A 17,589-nucleotide genomic window follows, 5' to 3' on the forward strand; every position below is an offset into this window, starting at 1 on the left:
GCATCCTGCATATAGTGTTCACGGCATATAACATTGCATCCTCAAAAGCGTAGCATATCCATCAAAATGGAGCATTACGCTACAGAAAAATTCAAACATGCATACAAAGCATAAGCCAGATAATACAAATCCACACCCAGTCAAGACAATAATACATCCCCACACAAAAAGTTGTCCTTACAAATTCTGATTGATATCTGCTACTACATGTCAAATCTCTTCCAACCACGGTGCCGAGGCGAGGTATCTTCAATCTCTGATGAGTGTTTGACACAATGTCTTCTTTTGTCCTGATGTCGAGTCGATGTTGAGTCATAGATCGTAAGAGATCTTATTCTTTCATTCCTGAAGATCATGCTTAGGTCTTCTCCTGGTGTCGAGTCGAGGTTGAGTCATAGATCGTAAGAGATCTTATTCTTTCAGTCCTGAAGATCATGCTTAGGTCTTCCCCCGGTGTCGAGTCGATGTTGAGTCATAGATCGTAAGAGATCTTATTCTTTCAGTCCTGAAGATCATGCTTAGGTCTTCTCCCGGTGTCAAGTCGATGTTGAGTCATAGATCGTAAGAGATCTTATTCTTTCAGTCCTGAAGATCATGCTTAGGTCTTCTCCTGATGTTGAGTCGATGTTGAGTCATAAATCGTAAAAGATCTTATTCTTTCAGTCCTGAAGATCATGCTTAGGTCTTCTCCTGATGTCGAGTCGATGTTGAGTCATAGATCGTAAGATATCTTATTCTTTCAGTCCTGAAGATCATGTTTAGGTATTCTCCCGGTGTCGAGTCGATGTTGAGTCATAAATCGTAAAAGATCTTATTCTTTCAGTCCTGAAGATCATGCTTAGGTCTTCTCCTGGTGTCGAGTCGATGTTGAGTCATAGATCGTAAGAGATCTTATTCTTTCAGTCCTGAAGATCATGCTTAGGTCTTCTCCTGATGTTGAGTCGATGTTGAGTCATAGATCATAAAAGATCTTATTCTTTCAGTCCTGAAGATCATGCTTAGGTCTTCTCCTGATGTCGAGTCGATGTTGAGTCATAGATCGTAAGAGATCTTATTCTTTCAGTCCTGAAGATCATGTTTAGGTCTTCTCCCGGTGTCGAGTCGATGTTGAGTCATAAATCGTAAAAGATCTTATTCTTTCAGTCCTGAAGATCATGCTTAGGTCTTCTCCTGGTGTCGAGTCGATGTTGAGTCATAGATCGTAAGAGATCTTATTCTTTCAGTCCTGAAGATCATGCTTAGGTCTTCTCCTGATGTTGAGTCGATGTTGAGTCATAGATCGTAAGAGATCTTATTCTTTCAGTCCTGAAGATCATGCTTAGGTCTTCTCCTGGTGTCGAGTCGATGTTGAGTCATAGATCGTAAGAGATCTTATTCTTTCAGTCCTGAAGATCATGCTTAGGTCTTCTCCTGGTGTCGAGTCGATGTTGAGTCATAGATCGTAAGAGATCTTATTCTTTCAGTCCTGAAGATCATGCTTAGGTCTTCTCCTGGTGTCGAGTCGATGTTGAGTCATAGATCGTAAGAGATCTTATTCTTTCAGTCCTGAAGATCATGCTTAGGTCTTCTCCTGGTGTCGAGTCGATGTTGAGTCATAGATCGTACGAGATCTTTTTCCTTTCGGTCATTGTTTCATACAACCATCCTCTTTGAAAACCCCGTGTCGGCACCGCTACCACGTTATAAGCTATCTCCATCCAAATCCATTGTTCACTGTAAATATTGCCACCAAAAAAATAAATAAATTTCTCTTTCCCCAGCAGATATCAAGACAAAAACCAAAAATAAGGATAGTATCCATGCCATCTTTTCAGGACAAATTTCTGGTACTGTGATATTTAATCTTCTTCCACCTCGAATGTTCGAAAGACCAATGTCAATCTCACCTTCAGGTTTAAGACGATTAAATAGGGGCAGCTGTCATACCCCAAATTTGTCCTACCCTTTCAATTTTATCTGGCTTAGGCTTATGCATTTCATAATCTCATGTACATACCTCTCATTAGGTCATCTAACATAACTCATGCATCATTAATCAATAAATCGGGCATTGGGATTAAGGATTGTGAAGAATTAGGGTTCCTATACTGCTTTGAGGCTCTCATATTCATTCAAAGGGTACAGGGGTACTATATCTCAAGGCGTACCAAGTTCGAAGGATTAAGGTCTATATCCCTGTGTGCATCAAGAAATTAGAGCTACTTACGCATGGTGTCTGAGATTGTTGTTTCATTTGAGTTCATTGGATTTCGTGTTAAGGCGTTCTTCTATGCTCAATTATTATCTTCTTCAAGGATTCCTTCGAAGCGTTATTGTTATGGGGGGATTGAATTACAAATGCAACAAAATAGAAGAGAGAGTTGTTCAACACAATTTCTAATTCTCATCATATATTTGTTACTTCAATAGCAAGTTAATTTGGGCTGTGAGAAATAAAGTCAAAGATTCAAGAGTTGTCATTAAAATTTGAAGGTGAAGACTGGTTAGGTGAACCAAGCTTTCTTAAGATGCAAGGTGATTGGAATTCATTCGTTGAGATTTGAAGTGAATCTAAAGTTGCAGATAATCAAAATGAATCAATGTTCCTAAGCATCGATGTGTGCAAGTTCTTGAAAATAAAATAACAAGGTATCGGTCAAAGGCTAGCAAAAAGAAGAGAAACGCTTTGCGTATTGAAAATGGATCATCGAGGTCACAAGAAGTACAAGAGCACCGACACCCTTTCGAGTTTCATTCAACATCATCATTCATTACAAACTCACAATTCCATTCAAAACCCATTACAAAAAGTCCATCACTATGTCAAGAGGAAATACAAAAAAGAGGAGAGAAATAATGCTTTGGTGTATTGTTCTTAGTTTTAATCTTCACGATAATACAAAAATTCATACAAAAGAAGTCTACATAAAGTTAATTGGAATTTCCTAAAGCCTAGTCCTTGCCTCAGTCTTCAAGCTTCAACTTCAGGGTGACCTTCAAGTTCCAAATTGCTTCACTTTCAAGAATCACATACCAGCTTACACTTCACTTAACAGAAAATAAGAAGAACAAGCTACGGATTGAATTCAAAGGCGCAAATCCACTCAACCATCCCAAGTAACCATGTGTTCAACCTGCAAAAGAGAAGACGGTATCGATTCAAACACTTTCAGCATGCCTTAACACCAAAGCAGAGTTCACATGAAGAAAAAACCAGCAACAAACATGCCATTTCAATCGAAACAGAGCCTGCACATATAAGCTGCATCACAAAAAATCAAAGAAAAAGGAGAGTAATACAAAAATCAGAGACTCCAAGCTTATGTCTAACGGTAGTTACGCAATTAACCGATTTCATACATGGCCATACCCGCACTATATCAGTCCAAACTCCACCTTGCACTTATAAACCGAAGCTGAACCGCAGTGACAAAATACCACGACCGGCTAACTCCATCATACAAATAAAATCTGCAGCAATATATAAGTCGGTTCAGTACTCCAAAGCTGCACAAAAAAAAAAGTTCTATGAGCAATATAAAACAGATAAACCAAAATTCTGCATAACAATTTCTAACAGACTTCTCCTAATCACTAACCCCAGCAGTTCTACAACAGAATCCTAACCACCTTCTAACTTCTCCTAACAGAATTCTCAACAGAAAAACTAACTACCCTCAACCAATTCCTAACTGAATTCTATAACCAAAAACCTGACTAACAGAAAAGGGTGGAGAAAAGAGTTCAACAGAATCAGAAACGGAAAATCAGAAGAAGATATCTAACCTTGAAGCTCAGATTCTCAATATTCGGCTCTTCACACTCTATATAACAGAAACATCAACCTTCAATCTCGGAGGCCCTTCTTCTTCACCCTTCACGCCTTCAATCTTCTCCATTCTCTTCATTCCTCACCACCATTTTTGTTCTCATCTCCTTCATTCACTTTCAATTCTCACCTTCATCAAAAACTCTTCAGCCTTCATCCATCTTCAATCACTACCAACCTTCAATAATAAAAATCCTCCACCAATTCTTCAATCTGCAAATAGAGATCGAGAATCACAACAGAAAATCGACAAAGAAAAACCATCTTCTTCATCGCACCAAACTTCAATCCAGAGTCGTTCTTCAACCAATCTTCAGAGTTTCATCTTCATCAACTCTGAATTCAGAGAGAAGAACAAGAGGTTGAGAATCATCAGAAAAAAAACGTAACAGAAACGCATCTCTAACCGAACCGCGACGAATACCGAATTCCACCAATCTCTCCTCAATCGACAATTTAGTATCTTCAACAACGCCTCTGCATCATCATCATCCTCATCAACGAATTCTTCAATCATCTCTTCATCGATCACCAACATCCATCCCATCATCGTCGCCTCATCATCATCGACGACCTGTAGAAATGATGACAACGACCACGCAACATCACGCACAACACAAAAACGCAGAAGAAGAAGATAAAGCGAATCGGAGAAGATGAAAAGTGGCCGGTGATTTTGATCGGAGAGAAGGAGTGCGCCGTTGTGTCTTGTTCGTGAGAGGAGAAGAAGAACTCGAAAGGTCACACGAAATAACCCTAATCCCCTTTTCTGTTTCTATTTGTTTTCTTTAATTTTTATTTCATTTCTTTTTTACCACAATTAAAACTTTGAAATAAAAAAATCATGTGAATCAATAATCTGAATAGAAAACAACCTTGGGCCTTGACCGAACTGCTAGAACTCACCCCCATGAAAGCCCAAGTTTCGAGTAAAAGAAAAACTGTCACAAAAAATACTTTGGGCCTGAAATGCTATTTCACCCCCTGGCCCATTGGTGCGTACTTTTTGGCATAAAGAAAATATGAGACAAAAAAACAATTCTGTTGGGCCTTTCCTGTGGGCCAGTGTCCGAATTACTTTGTTAACATGACTTCAGTATTGCACCCCCCTGATCACATTTTTTTTCTTGTTAAAATTTAGGTATTGACATAGTTTTTGCTTACTAAATTTCTTTTGACAAAACAATAAAAGTCATGATTTTCTAGGTAGATTTAGATGATTTTAGGAGTAATTTTTAGTCTTAGAATTTTCTCATAAAAACCTCATAAAAAAATACTAGTTTAGGCTTATTAGAATTTAGGCTTTAGGCTAGTACTAATTTTGACATTTAATTGAATTCTTCTTCATAAAAAAACTCCTAAAAATAGTAGTATGTTTTAGTTTATTTTTGCACTAATGTTTGAATTGCTTTTGTATCATTTCCATGTTATTTCTTTGTATAATTGTTGTGCGATTTTGTTACTTGTTTTTGGCCTTATTTTTGGCCTATATTGTTATACCACTTGTGTGCTTCTCTTAGAATTTATCACATGTTAACATTAGGATTTAGACTTGTATAGACAACTTAGACTAGAATTTAGGATTAGTTCCCTTTTGCATTCTTTTTCTTTTCAACTTTCAAAACATTAATAAAAGGAAGATGCGAATCACATTAAGAAAGTGATAGAGAAATGAATGGGATTCATTCCCTAATCTATTTCTCAATCGCTTAGTGGCATAGAAACGAGTGGGATTCATTCCCTAATCTGTTTCTCGGTCACTACTTAATGGGAGAGAAACGAGTGGGATTCATTCCCTAATCTGTTTCTCAAACATTAATTAATGGGAGAGAAATGAGTGAGATTCATTCTCTAATCTGTTTCTCAAACATTACATAATAGGATGGAAGTGAGTGGGATTCATTCCCTAATCTGCTTCTCGATCATTATACATTTTATGTGATTCGAATCGTGAAGTAAATTCCCTTAAAAAATACACAACCAAAAACACATAAAACACCTAACAATGGTTCAGACTAAAGCAAAGTAGAGAAAGTGGTGAGTGGCCCGGTATTGGGAACTGTTCATCACTCATCTACCCTAAAAGACACAAACCAATCATTTCTTTTGCCTAAGGGCACCGTTATCTCCGCTCCATTGCATCCTAGGCTGTCCCTTATGCAAGAGCGTGAGCGTTAACACCGCCCAATTAAAAAACACAAAAACAAACAGAAAATCTTTAGCCGAACTACGGCGCTCTGATTCCTGAAAAGGATACGTAGGCATCAAGTCGCGGGGCTTGAACGAGCACACTTGTAAATATTTCCTTCTTTCCCCCGTATTTCTTTTGCACTCATTTCGCATTTAGACATAGACATAGATATACACCCTTTAGATAGAAACGAACATAGGTGGATACCATCGAGTACGATGGGCGTGAGGGGTGCTAATACTTTCCCCTCGCGTAACCGACTCCCGCACCTAGATTCTCTGGTCGTAAGACCCTGTTCCTTCCTTTGTTAGGTTTTCTGATATTCCTTTCCCTTATGGGATAAATATATTGGTGGCGACTCTGTTCATTTTTTCGCGAGCGTGCGACAACTTATGGCATAGTATAGTCTCACTTATGTGTTTAAATTAAGCAATTTCCTGTATGTATTTTAATTTCTTAGCAATAATATAAGAGAAGTTTTTCCTTCTCTATATGTGAAATTATGTTCTTATAGGGACAGATGTCAGACACGGTGTTTGGGACAAAGTATTCAACTGGTTTATAATAGATGACAGACTCTTCTCAAGACAGATGTTAAACACAATGTGTGGGACAACGTATACCAGAAAAAACAGAGACTATTAATTAAATCATAAAGCAATAAATAACACAAAGGAATTGGCAACTCTGTTTGGTGCAACATTGCCTACGTCTGTGGGACTTCCAACCAAATAAAGGAAATCCACTATCAATAAAATTAGTAAAAAGTGTCTTAGATGAACAATCCTTGTTAAATTCCCCTCTTCTTTCTCAGGACTCCCTATAGAACTATTTCACTCTCAATAGTGAGAAGGACAAAAGGGCTTACTCTGAACTCTCTCAGTTCAAGGACACTTTCCTAATACTACCCGTGAAGCTTCAATCAGGCTTCCCCTAAATAAGAGACCCCTTCAAACATTAGGTTTGAGTCTCCTTAAATAGTGATGCATCATATGGGCTTTTCTCCAATGGACATAAGATTTGATAACAGCATATATGTTTTTGGTTTAATTTTAAATTGGATTCTATTTTGATTTGTTTTGCAACAACATCCATCAAAATTATTTAATGTGTTTTGATCTCCATATAAATAGATTTGATCTTATTAAATAATCCAAAAAAATCTAAGTAACTTATTGCTAAAAGATAGTAACAAATCTTTTTGGAAACAAACACAATCAAACACAGATTCACGCTAATCCTGTGCACTAAACAAAAGGCCTAGTTGTAACATCCCGATTTTTATTTATTTTTTATTTTCATTTGATATTTATTTTATTATTAGTATAATTATTTAATTATTACTTGGTGTGATAATTATTTAATTTGGTGTTTTGTGCTATTTGGATTAATTAGACTACTAGTAGTATAATGAGTAATACTAGCTATTGGGCCTAAAACTTAGAATGGAGTAAAATAGATAGTAAGTGTTACGAAGCTCATTAACTTAAGAGAAAGATAGTAAGTAGATAGTAAGAGTTGAGTTAGGTCATTTTCATAACATTAGCATTTGGTAAGAAGAGAAGAGGGGAGAAAGAGGGATAAAGAGCACATTGGGGGAAATCTTGAAGAAGAAGGAGTTTTGATTTAAGGTAAGGGAGAGAATCTTCATTATCCTGAATATATATGTATCCAATGAGTAGTTGTATGCTAGGTAATCATCTCTATATTTCATAAGTTTCATATGTTAGGCTTTGATGAAAATTCATGGGATTTATGAGATTAATCATGTTTAATGATGTTTAAATGTTAACCCATGAATAGAAACATGCTTAGGACCCCTATATATGTGTTGGATTTATGTTTGGATGAGTTTTTGTTGATTAAAAACGATTTTTAGAATGCTGTTAAAAATGGTTTTTTTTTTCAAAAATCGCACAGTCGCGCAGCAGGAAATCTTGGTCGCGCCGCGTGAAACTCTCTGACTTGACTCGCGCCATGGGGGAGACAAGACGCGTCGCGCCAGTCTGTTATGAAATTTTGAAATTTTGATTCTTTGACTTGAGATCCTGTATGATTATGATTTTAGATGGATTTTCATGAATTTTAATAATTTATTCAATAATGTTTGGATAGGTTTTGAATCGAAAATGAATCGATACATGATACTTGTGTTTTGGCATATGTATGATGTGAATTTGTGAATGGAGTGAATAACATGAATTGGCTTGTGTGCTATATGTTATAAATGATCATTAAATGCTAAGTGTATGCTTGTGTAATGATTAATGAGTATTGTGCAACATTTTGGTGAATAATTCGAGTTGTGCGAATTATGTGATATGCTTGGATAATAAAGATTGTGTGATAATCTTAATTGCATATGTTGTGTAATGTTGTACATGCATACGTGGGGATATTTTACTCCGGTTAGCTTTGATCCTTGTGTGGAAATAGAGGCGGCTTTGTTCCTTTTGTGGATTCGGAAGCGGGGAACTAAATGTTCATATTTTGAGGGCTTTGGTCTTGTCCGGATCGGAAGCCTGGATCTGGTTTTAATCGGGAACGGTAAGATTGATACTCACAATGGTACCACATACATGAGTCACATTACATGCATTTCGAGTCGCATTATGTGTTATGTGATTAATTGAATGAATCTGTTTTACTTGTGTGGTATTGGTATTTGTATTATGTGCAATAATTGTAGAACTTGTTCAAACTAAGAAGAGTGATGAATGATAATGCTATTGTATGTTATATTCATTGTTCATATATTATGTATTCATTATGATGTGAATTCTCACCCTTCTGTTTGAATGATGTTCATGGTGACATCGCGTAGGTTCCGACAAGTAGCGTGCTTGCACGAGGATTTAGCCGAGGAGCTTATCGGTTATTTCATTTTGTTTTAGGTAGTGAGTCAAATGCTCTGATCATGTAACACTGGGGAGTTTAGAACTCATGTTTTAGATGTCTGGATATTATTATCTTTATTGTGTTTGACATGATATTTTGGGTATGTTATGTTGAAGGCTATATTGCCTAGTTATTGGATTTCATATAGCTTATGTTGATTATATTATTTTGAATTGGTAGATGAATATAATATGAGATATATTCATTGAAATTATTTGAGGATTATTATTCCGTGTGTGTTATGCATAGTTAATGAAACATGAAGTTTTCAAACTGTGTTATGAATTGATCAGGTGCATTTTTGTATGTTTTGTTTTGGGTTTTCATCGCTATGGAAACAACATGTGACGCCCTTTTGTTTATGCATTGTATTCTACTCTGTGAATATTTATAATAATTGGGGTTTAGAAAAGGGGTTTTACATTGGTGACGTGCAAAAATTATGGAACATTTGTCTTGACATCTATCTTCATAACAGACTTATGCATCTTAAATAAACCAAATAGAATATTTACTTGATATAAATCACAATTCCAATTTCTCAAGTAAAGGATTCAGAATATATATCTTGCAAAAAGTGAACTCACACTTTAAATCATCTTTAAGAGAGATTAGAGATTTTCTCAACTAGACGTCATGGAAGAGGATACATAAACACCAAGATTCATAAATATCAAAGTCAATGCTACAATTGTCAAAAGTTTGGCCATTACGCTTCAGAGTGTAGATCTTTCAAGAATAGAGTTAAGGATAAGAACAAATATGTGGAAGGAAAGGATCATAAGTTTGAAATTGTGGTTTTAACTTGTGGAAGTAACGAAGGAAACCTAGAAAATTTATGGTACTTTGACACTGATGCAAGAAACCATATGTGTGGAAAAAAAGCATGTTCTTAGAACTTGATGAATTGGCCAGTGGACATGTCTCATATAGAGATGATTACAATGTTCTAGTTAAAAGAAAAATTAATATATTAATTCATTTAAAAGATGCAAGACATCAATTTATTTCAAATGTTTACTACGCTCAAAATAGGACAATATTTTGAGTTTGGGAAAACTTTTAGAAAAAAGGTTATGATACTCACATGAAAGATTTAAGTTTATCCATCAAAGAAGAAAAAAATTATCTGATCACAAAGGTATAAATGTCAAGGAATATGATGTTCTTGTTGATTATCCAAAATGATGTGGCAAAATGTCTCAACGCGTGCTACAATGATGTGCCATGGCTTTGGCATCTTCGATTTGGGAACTTAAATTTTGGATGCTTAAGTTTGATGCCAAAAAAAATATGATGAGGGGTTTACCGCCAATCAAGCATTCATATCAGGTGTGCGAAGGATGCTTACTCAGAAAACAGTTCAGTGCGATTTTTCCTAAGGAGTCAAGCTCAAGAAGCAATAAGCCACTCTAGTTTATACATGTTGATGTGTGTAGGCCAACCAAGCCAATCTCACTGGAAAAAAACAATCATGTTCTTCTTCTCATCAACTATTTTTCCAGAAAAACTTGGGTTAATTTCTTGAATCATATATCAGAAGTTTTTACTACCTTCAAGGTTCAAAGCTATTGTGGATAAAGAAATCGGTTAAGAGATAAAAGTTATACGAACAGGCCGAGGAGAAGAATTCACTTCAAAGGAGTTTCAATAATTCTCTATGGAAATGGAATTAGACCTCCATTAACAATTTTAAGATCCCCCAACAAAATAGTGTTGCAAAAATAATAAATAGAACTTTTCTTGACATGGCTCGAAGCATGCTCAAAAATAAAAAAATTCCAAAAGAACTTTGGGAAGATGCGGTGGTATGTGCAGTATATCTATCAAATCGATCTCCAACTAGAAGTGAATGGGGAAAGACACCACGAGAAACATGGAGTGGCACAAATACTGGTATCTCACACTTAAGGATCTTCGAGAATGTGGTCCATGTTCACATTTTCGATGTGAAAAGAACTCAACTTGACGACAAGAGTGAGAAATTCATCTTTGACGGTTGTGACCAAAGTTTAAAGAGCTACAATTCGTACAACCCAAACAACACCAAGATTGTAATCAACCAAAATGTGTTTTTTTATGAAGAAAGAGATTGAGACTTTAATATTCACGAAAATTATTTTTTTTCTTTTCAGAATTTGAAGAAGAAACATCTAGAGAAGTTCAACAAGAGTCTCACTCACGAACAACATCCACTTCTAAAGGCACTAAAAATGAAAGGGGACTGACACGTACATGGAATCTTCAAGATATTTATGACAACACAGAGGCCTTATCACCACAAAGTCTTGAAAATCTCTACGAAGAAACAGAAGGAACGAATAATCCAACAATATTTTGTCTTTTTGCAAATTATGAATCAATAAAATTTGAAGAAACTCTGCAATATGAGAGATCAAGAAAACAAATGGGCAGAGAACAAAAATCCATGAAGAAAAAGGATTCATGGGAACTTATTTCGCTTCCGAAAGAGCATAAAACTACGGGCTGAAGAAAATGTGCAAGTCAAGGAAGAATGTCAAGGGAAAAATCAAAAGATACGTGACATAACTAGCCAAAAAGACTACAGTATAAACGTTAAGATTGGCTATAATTAGGCATTTTGTTTCACTCTCCCGTATGAATATCATAAAACTCATAAGTTCTTAGACATTTCAACACATGCTAAGAATTCATCAGAAAGACGTGGAGTGTGCCTTCTTGATGGAGTCCACAAGGAAGAGGTGTACATCGGGCAACTATTGGGGAAACAAGGTGAAATACAAAAACAATGAGTTCAAGGTAAGCAATGTTGTATAAAAAGTTAGCACTAGCGTAGTTCGATCACATCTTCTCACAATCACAAATGTTAATCCTACAAAATAATAAGACGTTAACTAAACCTGAGGCGTGTATGGACACCGTCCTTAAGCATTTATCCGCCTCATAAGCGCAAATCCCATAGGATTCAACATGTTCTTCTCAGATTGTCAGTAAGACTTTGAGGTTTCAGAACAACAAGAAATAATTTAATACGACTGGAAGATGTAGCCAGGATCAAAAGAAGCAAAAGGATTTTCAGGTTCTATGTATCATTATTTTTCTTTTTTCTGTATTGTAAAAGATGATATGGGAATAGTTATATGAGAGAGATAGAGAGAGTAACAGTTTTGACAAAGTAAAGTCAAAATTAATAAAATATAATTATTTGACCAAGTCAAATCATTATAAGTTATAAAATTAATAATAATAATTAATATTTTGAAAATATTTTTTCAGTTTTGTCATTTTAATATGTGACAAAATTATTTAGAACTTTTGAAATATAATCAAAATTTACAACAATCTCCCACATATTTCAAAAGTTATAAAAATTTGTAAAAAAGAATTTCCTGGATTATCATGGATGTGATGCATCAAATTAGTGTAGCAAACTATATGAACTAGTCCTAGAATGATAGTACTTCACATACAGCGAAATTGTAGTAGTAAGCTATATGAATCAAAGATACTTGGCATATATTAGAGGTCTCGCCCACATCACACCCCCACAGTTCTTGTTGTTGACGTTGTGGTGTGCTAATAGGTCGTGCATGTGCCTGGTTATTTTTATTAGTGCTCTAGAGTTTTTGCCAAGATCTCATATAAGTGGTCCTACTCAACACTCATATAGGTTATTTCATCAAGTGTATGTGATCCGCTGCCGCACAAGGATAAAAAACGATTAGTTTGTAAATTAAAACGGTAGTTTAGTGGTAACGATAACTCAAATATCGTTCTCACAAGGATTCTTGATTATTACTAACCAACTATAAATCGATTTAGGGGGGGTTTGGTGTAGAAACGGTTTAATAAAAATTGCAATTAAGTGATTAACAAAAGTGATTATAAAATAAGTTGCTCTACTGATTCGTGTTCTTACTCATCATTGATTACTATATGTTCAATTCCCTAACGGATTCTCAATCCCATTCGATTACAACACCAATCAAACAAGCGCGGAGGATATTGTTTCAATTATATTCCTGTTTGCCGAATTAAGCATTCGGTTAGAGATTACGCGAATTAATAATTAAGCAAAGTTAAAAGGCGATTATAAATTAAGGAACACAATCAATCGAGTTTAATAATCCCTATCCTATAACAACAATCAAATTAAGCAAACGACTGTATACGAATTAAGCAAACGATTTATAGAAAGAACCTGAAAGGAAATCGAAATTCAATTGAACATTATAATAATCTCAAAGATTGGAACATGAATACAGTAGATCAACTCCGAGGAATTAGTTCTCCATCAATTCGTACAAGCTTACAAAATTATTTCGTGAAAAGTAAAAATGTGAATGAACAGTACGGTCGGACCTAGATACTAAAGAAAAAAACTACTTCGGTTTACAACCCAACTGGGTCAAATACATAACCCAGGCCCATAACAAATGACCCAAAACAAAAATATAACTAATGCTGCAACTTAAACGGAATTCTTGGAATTATGCACTCCTAATCTGCCTTTGACTCCAACATGAAAGTTGTAGCTCTTTCTCTTAGCTTTCTGGTGATTATTAGAACACGTCGATTCGATTCTCGTAGCTCCAGTTATGATCATTTTAGTGCAGACTGCTAATGCTGAAAAATAAAGTGCGAAATTCAAATAAGTGCAAAAATAAACTTAGTTATAAAAACACAATAAAATATAAAAATAACTAAGGTAAAGTATGTAAATGCATAAGTATATACATAGAAGAATGTGCATCAAAATGCACTGATTAGTATGCTGCAAATCATACACCACCAATAAAGGATATGAAATTCATTAAAAGCTATGTAAACTTATCCTCTCAGTAATGCAGTGTCTAGCACTTTCTCACTTACACCATAGGAAAAGGACGCAAACAAATTAATTATATAATTTTTGGTGCTAGCAGAACTAACAAGTGATTTGTTCTTCCCGTATGAAATTTTTTCATTAATATTTTAATATATGACAAAATAATTTTGAAAATAATTTTTTAAAAATAACTTTTTTATTTTTGTCATTTGAAGATGCGGCAAAATTTATTTAAAATATAATCAAAATTTACAACAAGACAATTTACGGACAAATCAAATTAAAGATGGATTGTTGGATTATAAACTTGTTTTGATCCATTAGACCAATAAAGTGCTGGCCCATTTTGCTTTAGTGGTATAAGCTAAGGAAAGTTGCAAAGTGTAGAAGTTTATTGGTAAAGACATAATAGTAGTAATAATGTGTAGAGTTCTCTTGTGAATATCTAGAATAATTTATAGATGTATGGAAAACTCTCCCTTGAATCCTATAAATAAGGAGAACTTACCATTTCTGAACTAGGCTAGTAAAAGCTAGTAACAAATGTAAATTACTCTCTTAATAGAAATTATCGTTTTTTCAAATAGTCTCTCTTCCAATTCCTAATAAAATCTTAATATACCCTTTTTCTTTTTCAACAAAAATTGGCTCGTGTTTTGTTGTTATAATATGGCTTAACTTTGGGGAAATCATGGTGCAATCATATGAAAAATTTTATGTATCATGCCTTATTAACTGATTCTGCTAGATCAGTTCTCAAGCTTTTGGTTTTCTTTTGGGCCTGAGTACCCTAATTTTCACCAACTAAAACAAAACATTTTCATCTTCTTCAATGATTCAATGAGTTAAAGTTCTTATTGTTAAGGACTGATACATGAGTACTAATAATTACTCTAAACAAGTACACATTTTGTTGATGCTATATATACTTAAGATAATCATGTTACACAATGAAAATGAAAAAGTTGGCTGAGTTTGCAGGCAATGCAATGCAACAACACTAACTTCATTGGACGATAAGATTCTAAGCTCGGTTTTCTAAAAAAGACATTTCAGTTCCACTGTTACTGAACTGTACAGTGTCCAGTTCAGAGAGAACAGTGATTCTAAAACATTGGCATTGGACCATTAGATTTTCTTCAAACTAACTAAATCCAATCCCCCACCAGTACTGTACACATCTACCTGTATTCGTGTATATATATGAATATCAACGTCTCTATTGTGGGATTCAGCAAATTTATAAAATAAAAACAACAACTATATACTATTTCATCCCATGCACACTTTGCTTAATCATAGTAGGTTTATATAAAATTATACATATAATAATAGATAGATTAATAACTGAAAGAGAAAGCTAAGAAAAAAGCAAACTAAGAATATAGAATTATCCCATATTCTCACTCCATTTCATGTAAAATAGAGTGAAAAGGAAGAAAACAAAAATGGAAGGAAAAAAATAACATCATGTGAGGATAACACATAACCATCACAATCAAGAACATCTTCTACATCATTATCATTGGTCTTGACCGTTCTAGATTCTTTTGTAAATCTACTACTATTATTATATCATTATTATTATAATAACTATTCATTTTAATTTCATCTGGTAAAGTCATGAACGAAGCTTGTTCTATCAGTGACGTTGAGTCTCCAAGAGAGAAATGGAATGCCATTCTCAGAATCACGATCAGTGTCCTCCATGAAGCGAAATTCGTTACTAATTGCCTGAGAGAAGCACTGTGTCTTCTGGTTCTGCTGTTGGACAAACCATGAGTTGTGATGGTGGTGGTGGTGGTTATACATAGGAGCTGATTCCATTACACCCACGGATACCGCAGTCGGTGTAGCAGCAGCAGCACTTGCTCTTCTCTCTTCCTTCTTGAACCTAATCCCACACGCATTGCACAGTGACTGCATTTCAATTCAAATAGAAGCCATTAAAAGCTTGAAAAGAATATCACAGACAGTTTTTTTTAATAGGCAATTGATATTAAAGTGGAGTATAAGGGATACCCCAACCGATTATAAGACGGAAAACTTCAATAACTCGAAACAAATGAGCGGTAGAATATTCCTAACTATTTTCCATTATATCGATATAACCCTAAAGATAGTAGCAAAAAACAACAAAAATCATACAAAATGATTCAAAGACTCAAATATCTATGGCTTGTACTACTTAGATTTACATGAATAATGATTGAATATTAGGAATGTAACGTTATTTAGTAGTATTTTTTTACCTTTGGGCCACGAGGACCATTTCTCCAAAGGGGTGTAGAGGTAGTGTCACAGTTAGCGCATCTGCGAGCAAGGAGAGAATCATTATTGTTGTTGTTGTTATTGATATTGCTTGCTCGTGTAGGTTTTGTTTGAGTACTGTTGTACTGTTTGGGAGTTAGTAAATCCCAACAGAAGTTTTTAACAGAGCGACGTTCATGTCGGTTTCGTTTCTCTTCATCTTCAGTGAAACGAGTGGAAGGAGTTCCAAGTGAGAGAGTACAGTCAACAGAAGAAGAAGTGGAAGAAGGTGTAAAGCAATAGGTTTCAAGAGATTCTTCATAGGGTTTAGAGAATAACATAGAGAATGAATTGTTTTGTGTTTGTCCATGAAACATACCGCATGTACAGTGTCCCATGACGTGTGCTTGAGAGGAAGTGTTGCAAGAAAGTTGATGCATTATGAGAGAGAGAGGATGAAGAAGAAGAAGAAGAAGAAGAAGATGAATGGAAGAGTGAAGTTGTGGTGGTGATAATAAAAGGTTGGAGGAGAGAGAGAGTTGTGTGGTAGTGAAAGAAGTTGTAATAAAATGGCGAAATAGGAGTCAGCAGGTGCAGAGAAGGTTGTCGTGAAATGTAAAAGGAGACATGTACTTACAAATACAAATGAAGATATAGAGAGAAAGGGACCCAATGAAATAACCAATGGTATATGAGAGAGAGAGAGAAAAGAAATGAAGGGTAAGAGACTAAGAGTAGAAGTACTGTTTATGACTTCATGTATGTAATGTACTAGTATATGTAGTATATAGGAGTAGTAGTAGCAGAGAGAGAGAAATGGTGGTCTATGATGATGATGAGTTGGTCAAAAGAGGGCACGTGACTAGAGGGGAACAGTATTGAATGGATCTATCTTCTCCGATCACGAGGCTTTTATTAGTGTCTAAAAAACCTCTGTCCGTATCCGTATTTCTGCCTCTGCATCACTCTGTCACTGCCACACTCCCAAGGAAAATGGAATAGTTTTCCCTCCTTTCCCTTATACTACCTTCTTCTCACGCTCCTCTATCTCACCTTCACACCCACGCTCTGATCCCAAAATATATATCTATATTGTTTACATGCTCTATGCCTAATCTTGGTAGTCCAATATATTCGATTCACCTTCTTTATATTCTCTTCTCTTACTAACAACACACTTAATTATAATACTCTCTTTTTAATACTTCTTTTACTCTTATACTACATATTAAAAGAGATTAATAGGCTTACACAAAAAAAAAAGATTAATAGCCTCTTTTTAATACCTTTTTTACTAAATAGAAATGTTACATGTATCAAACTAGGATGTAATATGGAGTCAGGATGGCCCAATCAAAGTAGAGATTTCATTTTAATTTTAAAGTTGGTCTAAATTTAAAAAATAAATATAATTATAATAATAATTAAAAACAATTAAAAAATAAAATTATGTACTATTAATAATATATTTAGTTTTATTTATTTTGAACTTTGATCTATCTCTTTTTTTTTATGAATTGAGTTTTTGTAATGACATTTTTTTGATTTATTGGGTTTTTATTATAATATTTTAATTATTTTGATTAATATTTATGAAAAAAATGGACTTTTCAAAATTGCGAGCCTTCCAAA

The 17,589-nt window shown here is 34.8% G+C and overlaps 1 protein-coding gene and 1 long non-coding RNA gene across 3 annotated transcripts; both read right to left on the bottom strand.

The window, feature by feature from the left end:
* Nucleotides 1-2,728: 2,728 nt before the first annotated feature.
* LOC131646796 (uncharacterized) lies at nt 2,729-4,561 on the bottom strand. Of its 2 annotated transcripts, none has more exons than XR_009297632.1 (3): nt 3,766-4,561; nt 3,350-3,486; nt 2,729-3,113 (listed from the first exon to the last, which is right to left on the bottom strand). It is a non-coding gene; the product is annotated as an uncharacterized LOC131646796 (long non-coding RNA). The 2 variants fall into 2 exon arrangements; XR_009297631.1 differs by having other exon boundaries at nt 2,729-3,241.
* A 10,472-nt stretch (nt 4,562-15,033) lies between these two features.
* LOC131646797 (GATA transcription factor 19-like) lies at nt 15,034-16,674 on the bottom strand. The gene is made up of 2 exons (XM_058916759.1): nt 15,960-16,674; nt 15,034-15,627 (listed from the first exon to the last, which is right to left on the bottom strand). Exons 1-2 carry the CDS (start codon nt 16,395-16,397, stop codon nt 15,316-15,318), a joined length of 750 nt encoding a protein of 249 aa, XP_058772742.1. The 5' UTR covers nt 16,398-16,674; the 3' UTR covers nt 15,034-15,315.
* Between the last annotated feature and the right edge of the window lie 915 nt (nt 16,675-17,589).

This window comes from Vicia villosa, linkage group LG2 (genome assembly GCF_029867415.1).
Source record: "Vicia villosa cultivar HV-30 ecotype Madison, WI linkage group LG2, Vvil1.0, whole genome shotgun sequence".
Taxonomy (NCBI): domain Eukaryota; kingdom Viridiplantae; phylum Streptophyta; class Magnoliopsida; order Fabales; family Fabaceae; genus Vicia; species Vicia villosa.